Here is a 19,875-nt window from a genome sequence, read left to right on the forward strand (position 1 = left end):
ATGACATGCCTGTTTCTAAGCTATAACACATTCAGGTCAGAGATTTAAAGAACCGATAACTGTAAGAGTATAAACGATCCTCGTGTGCAATAGCACCAAAATGCAATTAAGACGTGTAAACCACATGTGGATGATGTTGATAGATAGTGCGACTGTCTATACCTGCGGATACCTGCGTAAACTTGAGGAGAACTGACATCCACACACATCCATACATAAATAATCATCAAAACGCCAGTCAAAGGTGTGACATAATCCAGTTATTGTTGTAACTATAACGAAATGGTGTAGTATCATTATTAAAAACCTGTAAAAGAGAAGTGTGCAATGTGAACTTGCACCGTTCTTCTAAACATAGAAACATAAATAAATGATGAAAAAAAGACTAAAAAGAGAGTACACATTCATGAGCGTATCAAAGTGCACTGTAATAATATGAAATTAAAACATTTACTTTAATACTTTTTAAATGTTATCTTATTACAGCCCCTTCTAGTTCCCTGCATGATTTTTTTTTTTACAATTGACCGTTTGCAAAGAGCTTGACGGACAGGTGATCTGACCAATCAGAATGCGTAAATTATGCCGCCATCCGCAATTTGGCCCTACATCCACAGCTGCCCGTAGAAATCCATGCGTGTTAAAATGGGGTAAAAAAAGACCGAATTAAAACTTTTTCAGTATAAGTAAATGTAAAAATGGGTGGAGGGTCGCGACGCGCTGTTCCTGATTGCCACAGCAACGGCAATAATCCAAGGAATTCCTTTAAAGTACTCGTTTGCGTACCGGAAAACCATGTCCGGCAACCTATGCATGGATTTCAGTGCTTGGTGTTAAATAATAAAATAATCTGTAGAAACGTGAATCTGTAGAAACAAAATCTCGTGAACTTCGCCCCCGATCGGGATCTGTTTGTGTACAGCTCTCTCAACTATGACAGGTCCTTTACCGCAAAAAAATACCACACTCTGAAGTAATTCAACTATGACACCATGTGCCGAGGCAATACGGCGATTATAGACCCACAAAACGCTATTTATAGTTTGAATTGAAAAATAACACAATTTAAAAGCTGAGAGTCCTTGTTTAATATCAGAAGGAACCTGATGCGTTGTCAGTTTTCTCGGAATCTTTATGGTAATGTCACGCAACGTCCCGGCATCACAGACACAGGAGGAGTTATGCAAACCAGGCAGACTAAAATAGACCCGATACTAAAGGCGCTAAACGGCCTTCTCTCACACACACACACGCACGCACACTCTGCATGCAACAATCAAACCACCTGACCTCAAACCCAGGAGGCTAAACGAATGAGAACATCTTAAGCGCCGAACACAAAGCCTTTCCGAACGGTTTCCCGGCTGAGAGGCAACATTCTCAGAACTCCTATGAACACGCTCTTCCAATAATGTTAACAGAATACTCATTCAAAAGTTATCGAGAACACCCTCGAACATTAGCACATAACATAACTACCTTTTTTACTTGTGTCAGAATAACATATAACATTTGCAAAATGATAAAAACGTTCCTTAACATTAGTGCATTCTGGACATTTTAGGGCATTCGAAAGTAACTTGAAAGTTTTTAATATTTTTGTCAGCCAGGTTGCTGCGCATAATAAAACAAATGAATTCCCCGGCCAACGATTCATGAATTACGCTTCATCTTGAGGCTGCAGAAGACATTTCCGCTTCAGCAAAGGAATCAAATGAGTTACGGCAAATAAATCATGACTGTAAAATCCCGACACACGTAAACAACCGGAATGTTCCACGCTCCACAGAAAACTTCCACCACTTCCCATTTTCAGGGCATTCTGGCGTGAGTAATAATAATAGCGAGGTAATAAAGCAACGCTTTGCATCATTCCTTTAACGAACACAAGGGAAAGAGGCTGCAGCCAATCAGCAAACAGACCATTCACTTCCTTAATTCGTGCTTGTAGTATTACCGTGCATGATTCACAGAGTTCTCTTTTAATATTATTTCCTCATCCTGACTCGCTCTGAAATATGCCACATTATAAAAGTTGTATCATTTCCTTTCTACCCGTCCTGGCCAGAATGAAACCTTCAGCGCTGGATCCTTGGAGCTGGAGATCATGCTGATGCTAACCGGATCACAGCACTGTGTGCGGAGACCAGAAATAACCAGGAAGTGTGCTCAGCGTCGTGCGTTCACTGAGGGCATGGGGACATCAGGTCATTCATGCTAATGCTGTGATTAATGTCAAGAGTGCTTGCGTTCCTGTCTGATACCAGATTGGCTAATAACACAGTGTGGAGAGTTATGATGCCCTCTAGGGGATAAAAGTTGCAGCGTCAACAACAGGGAGGTAAGAATGGCATGCTCTGTGTATATCGTAATGATGATATTCAGCAGAAAATAAATGACATTTTAAAATATATTAATCTATGTATTCTGGTATATGTACCCATCTACATATACCAGAAAACAGTTCATTTAAATGATAATAATATTTCACATCAGTAACATTTTACTACATTTTTACTCCAATAAAAGCAGCCTTGGTGACTCCTTTTTTATAAAAATCTTACCAACCCCAAAATTTTGAATAGTAGTATATACTCAACAACACTTTATTTTACCGTCTCTTAACTAATTGCTCATCATATTACTAGAATATTATTACTAAATAATTAATAAGCGCATATTAATGCCTTATTCGACATCTCTAATCCTAACCAATACCTAAACTTAACAACTGTCTTACGAACTACTAATAAGCAGCAAATTAGGAGTTTGTTGAGTTTATTGAATAAGTGTCGCCTGTTACCGTGCACTCTAAATGTTCGAAAATCATATGTTTATTATCTATTAAACACAAAAGCAGAAGTGAGAATCCTTCAGTCGCTCTTACCTTTGCCTGCTGGGAAAAAGCAGTCCATCTCCACACTGCTGCGTGAGTGAGAGATGCACAGAGCGCTGCTGGGCACCAGTCCCTCCTGAGGAGGACTCTTGTCCGTGGTCCGCACCAGACACCATCCCGGCCGGTCGCTGGGCCGCTCCAGCAGCTCCACCGTCTGCCCGGTCTGGACGCTGAGCTCAGACGCGCCGCTGGCCGCGAAGTCCTGCAGGACCACCGTCAGCTCACACCCCCCGGAGAGCTGCAGCGGGGAAGAGGGAGACGCAGGAGATTTTGTTAAATATTAAATGAGCCAAAAAGTGTGTGTGTTGGGGGGACTCATCATAAATATCATTGCTTAGTATCCTAATGATTGTTGGCATCATTTTGACCCATACGGTGTATTGCTGGTAATTGCTACAAATATACCCCTGCTACTTATGACTGCTTTTGTGCTCCAGGGTCACATGTAGCAAAGTGGTCAAGAAAAAAAAAATTATACAATGTCATATAAAAATCACCGTATCACTGTGTTACTGTACACTCAAATAAGTTAGAGCGTGCCGAATGAAAATTGGAAAAACGGAGATGGAGAACAAGAGAGATATGAAGGATAAAGTCTTCCTCTGTTACCGTCGAGACTCTTCACAAACAGGAAGCTGTTTCCTGATCAGATGTGGCATTTAAGCTGTGATTGAAGAGAAAAACACTGTGTGTGTGTTAGGGCTGCTGGATACATGAACTCTGCTCAGAGTGAACATCTCTTATCAGTTTTACGGCTTCTCAAGCTCTCAAATATTAACAGCAAGAAGACTATTCTGGCTCACATGTACGTTATTGTTTTGGGCACATGTTTCATCATTATTGGTGTTTAACACGGTTCAACGAGGTCAGAGGCATGACTAGAAATTTTGGGCTGTAGTTTGACTAAATGTTTTGAGATAACGTCCTTCCTTCGTTCTTACTTTCTTGATGCAAATCTCTGCAATCTGCACCTCAGTATAAAACATTATGCAATAACATCTAGAGATGCACCGATTGAAAATTTCTTTCTTTTATCTATAAATGGCAATATTATGCAAAACAAAAATCTATAAGCTGTAACTTTAATTTACATTTTTAAAGGGATACTTCCTTGTTGGGACAACTATACCCGATGCTTAAAAACTTTTTGATTATTTCCTTAATTTTTATTGAAAATACATGTCTTTTCCAATGTGATATTTGATAAAGGGAGAAAAAGGTTTGGCAAAAAGCGAGACTGCCATCTACGCATTAGAGCTAGAATAGAATATCTTCTTTTGCAGCGTTATCTGTTATCATATCTGTGGGCGGAGTTAGTATAAATATCCTCTGCAAACAAGGTAAACGGACACAATATTAAACGTTTTATATTTAAAAATTGATTTTGACCCGCACTTCAGAAGGAAGCGGTCACTGGGGCACGTAGCGTGCAGCCGCTTCGAACATCACACCATCATCTGCATTTCCTGTATATGTCCCCGTTTCCTCCGTCTACCGAAGAAGCCTTCAGAGACGCACGCCTTAACAGCAGAAGCCATCAAAGCTCATTTTAAAATAAACCAGTGAAGATCGTCCTGCTGGGATCTACAGCTCCACAACAAATACGCTGTATACGGACAGAAATATCTCATTATTTAGCGTCCCGCATTTGTCCAAATCATGACAGCCCACCACATGGATAGCTAACTCAATGGCATGCGAATAAATGAAAGAAAGATACAGCAACCTGTTCATGCAAACGATATCTTAAAGAAGCAGTTTCGGTCAAGGTCAATTCAAAATAGCTCTAACAGAAAATCTACTGAAAGCATATTATACACATCGCGTATAAACATAACTGCACAAAGACGAAACAGGCAGCGGTTAAGACGCCTAGTTAAGGAACGCGATAGAGTTTAATCGATTATTTATACATTTATGAGCCGAAACGAGTGGTTCGTGTTATAAGCGCTCTACACAATATTTTCAACGTTGACTATTCGCGAACCTGACTCCAAACAAAGATCACAGCAGAACAGTCGCGCGTCTCAGAGCAACACACTGAACGAATCATTTGAGTCATTGATTCGATAACCCATTCATAACCGCTGGTTTCATTCTTGAGTGAATTAGCCGCCTGATCAGATCAATTGAATAAATAACTCACAAAAAGTCACTTGCTGCCACTTTACTTTCATGTAAAAATAGCTCACTGTATTTTTTATAAAAAAAATTATATTTGTATATTTAAATTATTATTTTACTAAACACTAAAAGCATTATTTACGCAGCTGTAGTTTCGGTCAGAAGTCAAACAAAAGCGTTTTATTTAAGTTTCATTAGTTTATGGCAGTCAAATTTGTCACAAAAGGTGGTTTCACTTTAATTTGTATTATTTCATTATTTTCGAGTTAAGATTTGCCAACATGCGAAGATTTTCCATGAAGATGTGTTTTTATAAATATCCTTATTTAAATAAATCATTTTTATTTAAAACAACAACAACAAAAATGCATTTTAGTAAATCCAGTATTGTGGTATGGGCAAATTGCTAAAATATAAGTTGTATTTATAGATATATTTTCTTTCAAAATTAAATTTGACTGTTTTCATTTTTAGCTAACTATAACTGCACGCTCAGCATTGAGTCAAAATCTAAATCAAGCACTTTTTTTCTTAATGGATCAACCAACATCCATTCATTTACATGATATGCAACGCCTGCTAATGCTCCAAACTATTATGTCCGTCTTCTTATTCATCGCATTCAGTAAATGCATTAGGAGTCCTCAGTTCACTGAATGAACTATGAACCAAATGGTTAGAGTTAAATAATTAATTGGCGTAATAAGGCCACCCTCCAGTGTGAGATTGTGCTGGTTATGTAATATCACACGTAACAGAGACGTTCCCGCTCCTTATACACATTAATATCTAGGACATCACAGCTTATAAGACAATCATAAAACACAAAACATTACTAAGCAGCCGTATTTAGTTTAAAACCGCTGTGGAATTTTTATTCACATTTACATAACATAAAAATGCTTAAAGCATCACTTGAAGAAATTAATCAAACAACACAGTTAGCGGTTTATCAAAACTTGTGAGAGTTCCAGTCATGTTCAAGTGATAAACTAGAGCTGTGATTACTTTTTTACGACACCTGTGTCCACAATAAACCGGTCAGGTCAAAAAGCTTTCACAAGACCAAATGTACAAATTACAAACTGGGACATGACGTCACGCTGGCACCACGCTGAACGAGAATGCTGTTTAACTCAACTCCTGCTGATATTACTGAACAACACACGGTCAGCCGAACAAAACACGCTCGGATACGCTCACGGATACAGACGCTTAGACCCGCACTAAACGGCGTTCCCAGAAGACTGTTCTCAGAGGCACAGCAGGCCACTGGTCAGCGCTTAATTAGACCCCGTATTCCTCCAGAACCAGATTAGTCCACAACCACGCTTTCAGATTCATGCATAGCATTTTTTAAAATCCTACCAGGCACGTACTGAAAGGCAAAAAAGAAAACGTTTCACCTATTTCTAACTTACATTCAAGCTCAATGGATGCTAAAAGGAACAACGGCAGCAAATAAATAAGACAAAAATAAGAACCAAAAAAATATATAAATAAATAAAAATGAGAAAAAAAAATGAAATAAAATAAAAATAATAAAATAAAAAATATTATATAATAAAATAAAAGAAACTAGGGAATAAAATAAAAAATGAGAACATAAATAAAAATAGAACAAAAATATTAGAAAAAATATTTTCAAAAAGTGCAAACTTTTTAATTGAGGATTTTATAGAAAAACCATTGAATGAAACGTCATTGTTAAATATTAAAAGTGCATTAAAAGTGCTTCGTGCAGGGGTTTTGGTCAGTGTTCAGCAGATGTGTTCAGTCTGCTTCCTCGTCCGCTCTCACCATCTGCCTGGCAGAGTATCAGGTCGCCGTAGCGATCGAGAGGAAAGGCGGGTTGCTAGGTGATCTGGGGTCTCAGAAGGAGAATATCAAGCGTCAGAAAGGACATAAACGTCACGAGGGCTCGATGTGAAAGGTCTCGCAGCAGATTGAAGGGCTTTATCGTGGAGATCTCGGAGCAGTATGAAGATCTAGACGTGGCTAGACGTGCCACTTAAACATACACTTCTGCCACACATACAGGAGCAAATGACTGACTTATTTAATTATTGTACACTTATCTGAGCTCTCTGATCACTGCTTTACATCTAGATTCATCTCCATTTACAAAATCTAATGATACAATTAAACATTATATTATTTTCTTGACAAATATCAGACCCAATGACAGCCAGAACATATGTGTGTGTGTGTGTGTGTGTGTGTTACTACAAATCACACTTTTATTTTTATTTATATCTGTCTGGTTTGTCCTTCTTTGGTAAAGATCATCAGGAACATTCTTCAAAACATCTCCTTCTGTGAACTACAGAATAAGAACTCCCAGTGATTTCATATGGGCCTGCAAACACACGAACCAATTTAAATGAACAGAATTTTCCTTTCATTTAAACATGATGGTAAAAAAAGAGGGTGTGTATGGGAGATTATGTCTGTGTTAATAATCCACAGCTTCTCCTCTATCAACCTCAGCGTAATATTTAAATGTCCTTTTGGAATGTAGCACTGACTGACACACACATACACACACACACACACAGCTGTTATGATTCAATAAAACTCATTTCTCATATTACTTTTTTAAATTAACACAACTTAGAACACATGAAGATACATCTATACAAAAAAACCCCAACAACAAAACAGTTCTCAGTTTTACGGCACAGCGCTCTCCGCACCTTCACCCAGCGTGATCACACACAACCGGCTCACACGCTCTGTCAATAAAGCCCTGATATCCTCTCCCTCACACACACACACACACCGAAAACCATTATACTACACTTAGCGTATAGAGTCAAGAAAGAAAAAGAAACGATCGGAGGAAGCTCACTTACACGACTGCTCTCTTTGAAAAGTTTAAAACTCATCCACTTTGGCATGACGACTTATCTGTCCTCCTTCCACGACTCTGTCTTTTTCTCTCTCTCTCTTTCTCTCTCTTTCTCTCTCTCTCCTCCCTCCCTCTCCCCGTCTCTGGTTGGTTGAGTTCAGTAGAAGGTAAAGGCTCAGTAAGGCTGCTCTTCTCATTAGTCAACACCTTTGGTTGCGTCTCATGAGTCTGAATATGTATTGTTGGTTTGCCTGTACGTTGTGGTGGCCATATTTCTAAAATGCAAACCTAGTTCAGTGGTCAAAATATAATTGAAATCTGCCACATATACATTTAAACACACACATGCAAAACTAAACCATAAAAAGCACTACATTTGGGCTTATAATATTGGCCTTAAATGCAAACTTTTAACTGTGTAGCTGTTTAGTTTACTTTTTTGTACCCAGTTTAGGTCTAGCACATACTGTACAAACTAATCTGACATGTATATGTATATGACATGTACCTTGAAACCGGTTGCACGTGGTTTTAATAGCAGTGTAAGAATTACTGCGTGACTCTTGGTGTTGCGAGTGATTTAAATCGAAGACATATGGACCATCTACTAAAGAAAACATCTGTCATAACTCGCATTTGCTTTTAAACTTATTTCATAGCCGAAGGGGGAAAACTGCACATTTTAATGAAAAATCTAAATACGGTTTCATCTTAAGATGAATCCAGAAAGAAATATGTAATACCGTATGATGGTCTTGTGACACGCGTTCAGCACTGAGCTCTACAGATAAAAGCATCATTATGCAGTATGATGAATGTGATTTCCGTAGTGTACAGTGATAAACAGACCCTGAGCTGTTGTGAGTGAATGAAGGAAACTCTTATTCCAGAAAGACACCACACACACACACACACACACACACAAAGTGTCTTTAGCTTCCATCAGCTTGAGACGAGAGAGAGCTGACTTCAGCTCAGCACCGCACTTGAGGAAACCTGTTTGGAAACAGTCATTATTCACCTTTAGCTGAACTTGCGTGATGCACATGTTATATCGCAGATATTTCACACCGGGTCTAGCAGATTTGAATTGCTTTAAAAGGGACACCAGATTAGATAATAAATAAGTAAATAAAATAAATAAAATTCACCCCTAATTTATAACTTCTTCACCCCTCAAGCTGCTAAATAACTGTGCTAAATAACACTGCATTTAACATTTTTTACTTTTTTTGTAAAATATAGCATCAAATGTTTAAATATTTATGTAATGCAAGTATTACAATCATTATTGTAAATTTTTTGTAACATTAGAATTTTTTATTTATTGCAATATTTTATTACCATTTTCACTAGGAACGGCAATTGGATTTGAATTGACTTAATGACAATAACGACCAGCTGGATGTTTCTTTACCCTAATAATTACTTGTCAACTTATAGTTATTTATGTTTTTTTCCACAGTAAATCTTACAGTCATAAACTATCAATTTTCTCTGGGTGTGTAAGTGTGTGAATCTTTTATGCACATTTAATAGTATTTTATATTCATTCCTGTGTGCATATTTAACATTGTGGTTAATATACAGTAGTCAACATTTGAGGTGGATCAAAAAAGTATATAAAGTTTTTTTTTTTTTGTTTTAAGACACATCAAATGTTGACTACTGTATACTGTAGATAGGGATTATTTGGACTATTTAAATATCCCATTCTAGGTTGATTTTGACCATGAATATCTAAGGTTTGAATTTTTTGAACAATCATTTAGACTAACTTTTCCCCTTCAGATAGCATTTCTATAAAAAGGAAGTAAGTTATGATCAATTTAGACAAAAAACAACAACAAAAAACAGCAGCACAACCTATAAATAAAGCATATGAAAAAGTTTTAGCATACCGAAGGTCTAAAGCAAAACATAAAAAAAAAAAAAAAAAAAAAAAAAAAAATTGCATTTTAACAATCCAGAAGGTTGCTGGAAGATTTTTCCAAGTAGTCAGCTATCACTGTCCATCTCAAAACAATTTCCATTCAGAGACTCCGCTCTCTCATTATAAAGTCAGGCGTACAATAATAAGGCATAATCATGCTCGGCTGCTTCCTTTTTTACAAAACAACACAACAATACAGAGAATAGGCAAAGTCAGAACAGAGTATTATAGCATCTCTTTAGGAGGAATACTCCTAAAACAGAGTTGGTGACATGTTCTCCTCTGAGCCCAAACTAATCGCAGATATGCGTTCATCTCCAAAACGAACTGACCACTCAACACAAACACGCTCAGCTCATTAAACACCAAAAGCTATACCTGTGCTCAGTATGTCTTACTTTGATTTGATAGGGCGTCTCATAGCTCCTGTGAGGGCTGAGTCCAGCACACAGTTTAAACAGACTTTTCATGGCTGAACATGACTGTCTGAAACATCTGTTTACTCTGTACTCATCATCTGAGCCGGAGCATGACAGCCCCTGCTCCATGACTGAAGCAGGGAAACCCTGTGGGACATACACCTGTCAATCACTGATTACCTGACCCTTTGGGGGGCGGGGTCTGGAGATGGGTCTGATTTTTAGTGGAAAGATCTGCATGCTAGTATGCTGATAATATAAGTATTTGTACTGCAAAAAAAAAAACAGTATGCGGTTCAGGTCAGAACTTCAGTTCAGTAGTTAAATTCAGTTCAGTAGTTAACTAGTCTTTTTTTCCCGGGGGCGGAGCCGGGGAGGGAGAGAAGTGTGCAGCACAGGCAGAACATGCAATGACTGCAGTAACTTTTGGAAAGATATTATGGCAAAAGTCCTTGTTCAAACTGTTTTTTTTTTTCATTAATATATGGTGGACCTGAAGAATAAAAGCTATATCACACATTTGGAAAATTATGAGTTATATCACTGTTTATCAACACTAGGGGTGTGACAACATGATATGAGACTAAATACAGATACTTGGTTCACTAGAACACTAATAATATTTAAGACATTATTATAAGACGTATCCATTGACAAAAGAGCCGTCTTTTAATTATAAAAAGTAAAAAAATACAGTTTTATATTGAAATATTTTAACCAATCTAGAGCTGTTGCTATGATTATTTTGGTAATGAAGTATGGGGGTAATAATTGACTCTTTTTTTGAAAATATCAAAACTGACGTGGTCTTATTGAACAACACTGTTAAAAATACATAATGTAGCATGATATGAACATAAACAATGTAAAACAAATACCTGCAGAGGGCGCCAACGACCTGGAATCGTTTTCATTTACAGAGTGATTAAACAATTCAAATTCACAGCGTATGCGCACACACACACACACACACACACACACACACACACACACACACACACACACACACCGCCTTATTGGTAAATTACCAGCAAGTTTACACATCAAGAGATCATGTATGAACAATCCCGGTAAATTTGTTCTGGCAATCATATCGTTCTTATGGACATGATTACTCTAAACTGTTTACAAAGCTCCACTGCTTTTTAATTAGTTCTTCCATGTAAATATGCGCTATATGGAGACTTCTCCATTCATCAGGGCTACGACTCCGCTGTAGGATAGCCTACACTCTCAGAAATAAAGGTACAAAAGCTGTCACAGAGGCGGTACCTTTTCACTGTACCTTGAAAGTACATATTAATACTATATTTGAACTTAATAGGTACAAAAGGTACCGCCCCAGTGACAGCTTTGAGTGTACTATGCACTACGAAAACTGCAAGGACATCTAAATGACCTCAGCCCACTAGAACACGGAGCAGCTCCAGAGGTCAGAGGTCAGGTCTGTGTGTTTGTACCTTGTCACTGTCCACAGTGTTCTGAGAGGTTCTGGATGCGATGGAGATGGTGTCCGGCTGACTGCTGCCATCTCCCTGACTGTCAGCATCCTCACCGGCCTCCCTGCAAACAAACAGTTCTGATTAGGGTTGTGCCCAAAGCTGAATATTTTCAATGAATAACAAGTTCAAACTGATAGTTATATACATTAGATAGAGTCAGTTCTTGTTCTTGCTGGTTAACAGGAGAGCCAGGTGACTTTAGACAATGCAAAAGTGACACGATCTCATAACTGGTCATAACTATTCGTAGTATTCATAACTATTGGCGTTGGCAATTTTTGTAGACTAATTTGTATCATTTGTTAAGATCTCATTCATACCTTATACCCCACTGCTTGTTATATTTAGGGCTGCTTTTTCTATAAATTGTATGCTTTGCACAAAATATATCATACAATATATCATCTTCTAATTTACATGTATATATAAATAAAGAAATATATAATAAGTAATATATATATATATATATATATATATATATATATATATATATATATATATATATTTAAGAGGCTTGTTTGCCATAGGTGCCATGAAGGAAACAGATGTCTTTTTTTTTTGGACAAACCTTTTTTTTTTCAAACCCTCCCTGCCCACATCCAGTTTTATCAGAATACAGGCATAAATAAATGTACAATTTTGGCTTCATTGCATATCCTTATTACCATCTGCACGCATTTTAACAAGCAAATGAAGCTTGCACGAGGAGAGACAAGATGCCAAATGTTTATACATGAACATAATCCTCCTACATCGTCGTGCATAAACGGTTATGAATATTCATGAATGCAGCGTTCGGTCTCGTTCTTTCTACAGCTCTACATTGAGTCATTTAGCAGATGCTTTGTTCCAAAACGGCACATAAATGATCCGATTACATCAAACGAAGCGGGATCTTCGAACGGCAGGGTTTACCTTTAAGAACTGAGACTATGATGATATTATAAAGTCAGTGTTTCGTTTTTAGGGCCGTCTGTGTGTAGAGTATGTAAGTACAGTGCGAGTGTCCGACCTCTTGCTGTTGTTGCGAGGTTTGGCTGGGGTTTTGGGAACGTGGATCGGTTCCTTCAGCGCCCCCTTCAGGTGAATGATTCTCTCCTGGATGACCTCTCGGATGTTTTTGATCCATTCTTGCTTCACCTCGATACTGGACGCCTGACACAGACACAGTCATGCGCATTAAACACACAGGATCCATGTTTTATTCCAACGGGAAAGCAGGACGACACAACATTAGCAATTTCACCGACTGGAACTTGTTTGTGAACGCCTGCCACGGTAAATAAAATAGTAATATTAATATAATGTACCTTGAGGACTGTCTTGTTGTCGGACGAGGGCGTGCGTCCCACCCACAGGGCAAATTTACACGGGTCTCCTTCCACATGTTCTGTCACCCCCAATTCAGAAGTCTCAAAAAAATCAAAACAGCACGCGTGAATTCAGTACGCATGGAAAATATATTCAAGAATACGGAGCATATAAGAGCGATATAACCCACGAGGGAACTGAACTGAAAGTGGAAATCTGAAAAGCTGAAAGCATTTCCTCGGTAAAAATTCTAAGCAGAGTCTTAAACTGGGGTTTTGCGAGACACTTCCAGATGCCCAGAAGAAAACCAAAGGCACATCTGGATCCGCTCACAGGCACGCTGAACGCTGACAAACACCCATCTGCTCCGCGCACCTGGTTCCAGGTGTGTGTGGAAACACTTAACGGAGTTTCACAATGTGCTCAAACGGATGGGAAATGTAAAATTCAAATATAACTGCGTTCACGTGTGCACTAACTGACCCTATCACCAGGTTTCCTTCCGACACTCAAACAAACTAAAACAGGCCTCGAAAAGCCTCTCATTTAATTATTTGAGAAATAATTTTTAAAAGATGTATTAATATATGCACACACCTTTGCCGTAATATTAATTCCTTTTCGATTTTAGAGTGTTGCACAGAGAATGTGTCGTGTTTCGCAAAAAGCGTTTTATGAAATAAAGTGAAAAGCCGAGCATTAGCGCGTGGTTTAAGATTTATGGTCAAATTAAAAGTATGAGCAGTTGAAAAAACTTTGATATTATGACAAAGACGTTTGCAAATGTTTGCAGTCGAGACAGTGAGACGTTTGTGATATTTTAAACGCGGCGCTGAGATTTTGAAAAAGAGACGTTTGGAAAATGTGCCTAAACTGCTAAAAAAGACGTAACGTTAAAAAACATCTTACAACTTTTGTGTGTGTGTGTGTGTGTGTACTACGTAATACCAGTAGTTTGTTTTTGTAGATGTATTTGGATCGTCCCGCTGAGTCTTTGATTTCTTTGCTGAAGACAAGCGAGATCTCGAAGAGGAAGAGGTGGCGGTCTCGTCCCTTACGGATCAGAGACTTGGGGTCCCACACCTGGAAGGTGTCCTGCAGGATGAGCTCACCCTGAACATCCAGATTCTCATCGAAACCTGACGCAAGAAAGCATCACCTCAGAGGTGCTCAGTATCCTGAAGACTAACGTGTGTGTGTGTGTGTGAGCGTGCTGTACCCTCCAACATGCTGACGTGCATGGCGTCGTTGGCTCTCTTCGGGACGCTCAGCATGACCTCCAGGCCGTCTTTGATTTCACCTTTGCCTTCTTCACAGCAGGACAGCAGCTCCTGTAAGCCAACACACACACGCACGCCGTACTGAACACTGCACGGCCTGAACCTCTCTAAGCACGCGCTGAACGTCTGGGAGGCGAGCCGTACCTTGAGCAGCAGCTGGTATTTAGTGATTCTCTGAACCGGTTTGATGAGGTATGACGATATGGAGTTAGCCAGACCGTGTCTCTTCTGGATCTCCTGTTCAGAGAAGACAAAAATAGTCATTATATATGAAGAGCATCATCGCTGGGTCAGAGACTCCATCCACTGACCACTTCATAGTGCTCTGTAGTTTCATTTCCTCTATATTTACTTCACACTGCTGAATATAAAAAAAAAGAACTACATCGATGATTTGGAAAGCGTTTGTACTTACGTCAAAAAAACTTCCAGCGTGCTCCAGGATGAGCTGACTGGAATCTGGTTTGTTTTTGCAGTATGTCACGTAAATATTAAACCTATCGGCCTGAAACACGAACGCGAAACGCAAAATAAAGCATTAGAAAACAAACTAAGTAATTGACTAACCAACTAACTAACTAAATAATTAATTCATTAAGAGTAAAGACAGTTTTTAGGTGCATAACATAAACAATAACATCATTTCCCGAGCATATGTAATATTTTGGAAACACTCACCCATGTAACAAAGCAATGGCCCACATCCTCAGGTAACTGTTCGTAATTGATCAGCTCTTTCAGGAATATACTGCAACACACACAAAATGAGCCGTATTGACTGAATTTCCACATCACACGGGATACGCAATCTGCATATGCATCATTTTAATTGAAAGGCGTACTGGTCACCTCTTTCATCTGCGAAAAACAAGAAAACTGTGTGCATGCTGATAAAGCGCTCAGCGGCTCATGGGCTAAAAATGGCGTTAATAATCGATTTAATGAGGAAAACACACTTGTTGTGGAAGTCGTAAATCTCCTGGATGTTTCCAAAGATGATGTGCTCTTTGTTGGCGATTCCTGGAGGGATTTCCTCCACACCATTGGTCATCTCCCACAAATACGTCTAAGATTTAAATCACACAAAAAGAAGTGAGCAGACACAGGAATTGATACAATGTCTTAGCGTGCACCCTAAAGTAAAAAAGTTATATATTTCAAATACATTTATTTCATACTAAGTATAAAGAAACTATGAGCAATCAATTAAATACTTACTGACAGATAACTCAAGAATTACTGTTATAAAAAATATAAATATAGCTTGCGCACAATGCACTTTTCTAAATATTGAGTCTAATAGATGTAGTATACTTAGCATGAACTAAATGTATTTCTATGTATTCATTTAACATTAGTGAGGTACAATAAAAGACCTTAGCATCTTACACAGTGTACTTCTTTTTAAAACAATGGATTTTGATGTACATATAGATACAGAAGACTTAAAGGCAGAGCAGAAAAAATGTTTAAATACATATTAATATGAATAAAACAAACACTTACCTCTAAACATTCATGCAAGTCTCTGACATAAGCCTTTTCCGTCTGTAACAGCTCCGCTATAATAAACCTGCATCAATAGAAAGAGGAGAACGATTATAAGAGTCTAAAGCTATAATGTGTGTGTGTGTGTGTGTGTGTGTGTGAGGAGCTGCTGCCTGGATGTTTTGTACGATCGCTTACTCTTTCTTCCGGGCTGATTTCCTCTTTTCCTCGTTGATCTCGTGGTTGGGGTCGCGCAGTTTGACCTCTGGATCAGTCAGACTGGCTGGAATGATATCCAACTCCAGATCCTTATTATCCTGAAACACACACAGACGCACATCCAGATCGTTTCAGAACACACTGCTGCTATGTGCGCTTTATGCACACACTATGAACATTTAAACTGTGACCAATGAAACAAAAGCCATACGAACGATTGGGGACACAATTTTTCACAATAATTATAATAAAAAAATCAAAAAAATAATAAAGAATAAAAAAATCTACATTTAATAATTTTTATATAACACATTTAATTATAAAATTATAAATATTAGTATAAATAAAATTAATTATAATTATCACAGGCAGAGATGCTAAAATATAACAAGGAGTCTTACTTAACCTCATTCCTTACGCTTTTTCAACTGTTTTTAAATGTTCTGATCTACAATGTAAGTATATAGGTATGCATATAGTTCATGACGATATTTATTGGCGAAACAGTACAGGTTAGGGGCTACAACGAATAAAAATGTAATAAATAAATACAAATGGAAATAATAATAATACTAATAATAGTAATACTACTTCTACTGCTACTATTACCACTAATAATAATAATTATTATTATCGTTATTATTATTATTACTGCTGGTTATGTGCAGTACCTCAGAGCTGATGCCCAGAGCGTTCTCCAGACTGCAGCGGTATTTGCCCATGCGTAGAGAGAAATCTCTGTAGCGTTTGTCCACTGCCGTCACCCACTTCTTCAGCTCTGTGACATGTGTGTGACCCTTCTCCACAAAGTTATCTGCCAGCTGGATCAACATCTTCACTTTCTCTTTAGTTTGCTGCATCACACACGAACATAATGTTTGTGAGCGCATGGTCTGATCTTTTATGCTCGACATCGCATCATTGCAGGTGCAAGCGGCATCTTTTAGAAGTTCCTCCGAGAGAACGACTTGTTTGAAGAGGTCATGCGGCAGTATATGTCACACATTAGAGGCTAATAGCAAATGCAGGAGGAAGCAGCGAGGGGAAGCGTTTATACTATATCTCTGTACCTTGGCGGAGACGCGGAATTCTTCGTATTCTTTTAGCAGCTCCTGGGTTTTCTCCACCGAGTCTCCAGGGGATGTGTGAGAGGCCAGATACACCTCTCCTGCCTCCTCGATCCACTCTAACGCCTGACACACAGACAGACACACACACACACACACACAATCAACACACACAGATCAGTCCGTACAGCTCAAGTGTCCTGTGAGGTCTGGGATTCCTCCAAAGAAAAAACCTAATGAAGTATGTTGTAATATTATAATAAACTCAATGCGTGAACAAATCATTTGAATGGAATGGAACTACATTACATTTTACCTTAATTACAAATATGTCAAAGCTTAATGTTAACTCAATGACCAATTGATACTGATATATATATATATATATATATACACACACACACACATATATATATATATATATATATATATATATATATATATATATATATATATATATATATATATATATATATATATATATAACCTAACCCTCACCCTATATATTATGAGTCATATGACCTAAAAAAAAAAGTACAAAAATAAAATAAAATGTTGAGAATAAACTCATTCTCTTACGAGAAAAAAGTTGTTAAATTTAGAGAAAAACTATTCTTTTTTTTTTTTTTTTTTACAATTACTTGAAATATCTTAAGAAGGAATTATATATTATATAGGAAATAATAATACATAGGAACATTCTGTAATAAATATTTGTTTGTCAGCCTTTTACAAATCACTACACGAAGCACAAACAAACAGAGAAGGTATGTTTTTAAAAACTAAACTGCTTCATTTGATGCAGTGTGTCGCTTTGAGCGTCATGATCTTACAAAAAAACACAGCATCGGTTGCACATGCCAAAAAAATACAACTGTACTACGCTGTCTGACACATGAGACCAATTGTTAAAAATGATTGCAAAATTCGAGAATGTCTTCTGTGTGTCTTCACGTTCTCATTCATGCAAATCAAAATAAATACACACAAAAATTGCAGTTACTAGAGTCTGCACACACACACACACACACACACACACACACACACACACACAGTGTTTTCACCTGTTTGGCGCTGCGTTCAAACACCACAAACTGCTGACACTGATCCAGACGCCGCTTCTTCATGGTCCAGAAATGCAGAACTCTGTTTTCTCTCTGCAGCAGCTCATTCAGGATGGCTGTACGAACGCAACACGGCACACGTGACAAACGACTGACATTAATAAATGAATGACTGGATAAATCAAGAATGAAGAATTCCAAGCTAAAAAATAAAGAGAATGTACAAAGGATGGACGCGTGTTTATCAGATTGTGATGTAATCGGCTCTGACCTTTGACCTGTTGCTCAGGGCCGCGGGTGTTGCTGGATGATCCCTGAGTGCTGACATTATTCCGATGGATGTATTTCAGAAAAACCTCAGCGTTTCTCCTAGCCAGAGTACATGCCTGAGGAACACAGCGGACTTTACAGATCCTTATATCCAATGTTATTTTGCATAAAGATACACATTGCCTTTTCTCTTATGTAAGATGCAGGAGCTTCGTGAGTGATTTGCGTGGCAATGTACATGACGATATTGATGTGTTTGGTATTGGCAGAATAGGTCTGCTATGCAAGATCTGTTCGTGCTACATTCATGCACATCGCACGCAAATGAAACGTGATGGAAGAGATACTGCTGCTCATATATCATACGTAACATAAACCCCTATAAGCATACATAAATCACCTCGTAGCAGATCTATACAGGTGGAGCTGGGGAAGGTGGAGGGTTTCTGAAACGCTCTGCTACTGCTACAGCAAACATTAATCGTATATGTAAACGCTGAGCAGCAAGATCAATGGCTACCATTACAGGAGAGAACCAATCGGCTGTGTCATGTGGTAATGATGTCGTCAGGTCACACTGAAATCGATTTACGAGACTGTGCCATCTAGAACTTCATGTCAGAACTCTGTATTATGAAATCTATAAATTTGTGCTGACACTGATAGAGAGGGAGAGAGTGGTTGACCTTGAGAAAAGCCTCTTTCTGCTCCAGGTGTTTGCTGATGAGCGGCAGGACGTGATCCATCTCTGCCGAAGACCCCAGTTTATCGTGAGCTCCACACCAGTCCTCGTCCCTGCGGTACTCCTGCTCTAGACTCTCCAGCACGCTGCACACCTGTCAAAATTCACACGACATTTAGCATGATGCAGGGTCAGGGAACTAACTGGTTAGATATTATGGATTTAAATAATATCAATATATAATTGTTTAATAATAATACTTTTTGGACACTTAGGGCCAGTTTTGCTAGCAATCTTCTGGCTTACTGTATGGTGGCTTCATTACTTCTTTATTTGCAAAAATGCTAATTTGCATATTTGCAATATGCAATCTTTTGGAATAACACTCTTACTCTAATTTCCTCTGTTTAGTAAAAATGTCCCTTAATTGCATGTTATTTACAAATTAATTAAAATTGTTTGTTTATTGAGATAAGTTCAACTTTATGGATCCACTTTAATAGACTTCAGTGCATCTATAATTGAATAATTGCATTTCAAGAATGATTAAAGTACTATATACATAAAAGTAATGGATCATCATCATCATCCAATCTGTCTGGAATGGCATAAACAAAGGGAACAAACTGAGAAAGACTAAATCTAGAAGAACTTCAAGAAACCTCCCTGCAATGCTATAGTGCAGTTAAAAGTTTTAAGCACTTTTGCAAACATGCTTTCGGCTGCCGTCAAAAATAACGTCATAAACTACTATTAAACAAATGAAATC

The 19,875-nt window shown here is 38.1% G+C and overlaps 1 protein-coding gene across 5 annotated transcripts in view; it reads right to left on the reverse strand.

The window, feature by feature from the left end:
• The window catches only part of kalrna (kalirin RhoGEF kinase a), a 134,729-nt gene that overhangs the window by 28,039 nt on the left and 86,815 nt on the right, over positions 1-19,875 (reverse strand). For 4 of the 5 annotated variants that reach the window (XM_043229538.1, XM_043229540.1, XM_043229539.1 and 1 more), the window contains exons 18-34: positions 19,111-19,260; positions 18,426-18,540; positions 18,155-18,270; positions 17,094-17,216; positions 16,695-16,877; positions 16,003-16,121; positions 15,823-15,889; positions 15,273-15,382; positions 14,995-15,064; positions 14,732-14,821; positions 14,461-14,553; positions 14,256-14,367; positions 13,985-14,175; positions 13,036-13,137; positions 12,738-12,880; positions 11,684-11,786; positions 2,888-3,134 (exon numbers count right to left, since the gene is read on the reverse strand). In XM_043229538.1, the coding sequence (XP_043085473.1) occupies positions 2,888-3,134; positions 11,684-11,786; positions 12,738-12,880; positions 13,036-13,137; positions 13,985-14,175; positions 14,256-14,367; positions 14,461-14,553; positions 14,732-14,821; positions 14,995-15,064; positions 15,273-15,382; positions 15,823-15,889; positions 16,003-16,121; positions 16,695-16,877; positions 17,094-17,216; positions 18,155-18,270; positions 18,426-18,540; positions 19,111-19,260 (2,134 nt within the window). Of the gene's footprint in view, positions 1-2,887; positions 3,135-7,875; positions 7,977-11,683; positions 11,787-12,737; positions 12,881-13,035; positions 13,138-13,984; positions 14,176-14,255; positions 14,368-14,460; positions 14,554-14,731; positions 14,822-14,994; positions 15,065-15,272; positions 15,383-15,822; positions 15,890-16,002; positions 16,122-16,694; positions 16,878-17,093; positions 17,217-18,154; positions 18,271-18,425; positions 18,541-19,110; positions 19,261-19,875 lie in introns of those variants that run through there. The other variant, XM_043229541.1, reaches the window with a different exon arrangement.

This window comes from Puntigrus tetrazona, unplaced genomic scaffold (assembly GCF_018831695.1).
Source record: "Puntigrus tetrazona isolate hp1 unplaced genomic scaffold, ASM1883169v1 S000000008, whole genome shotgun sequence".
Taxonomy (NCBI): domain Eukaryota; kingdom Metazoa; phylum Chordata; class Actinopteri; order Cypriniformes; family Cyprinidae; genus Puntigrus; species Puntigrus tetrazona.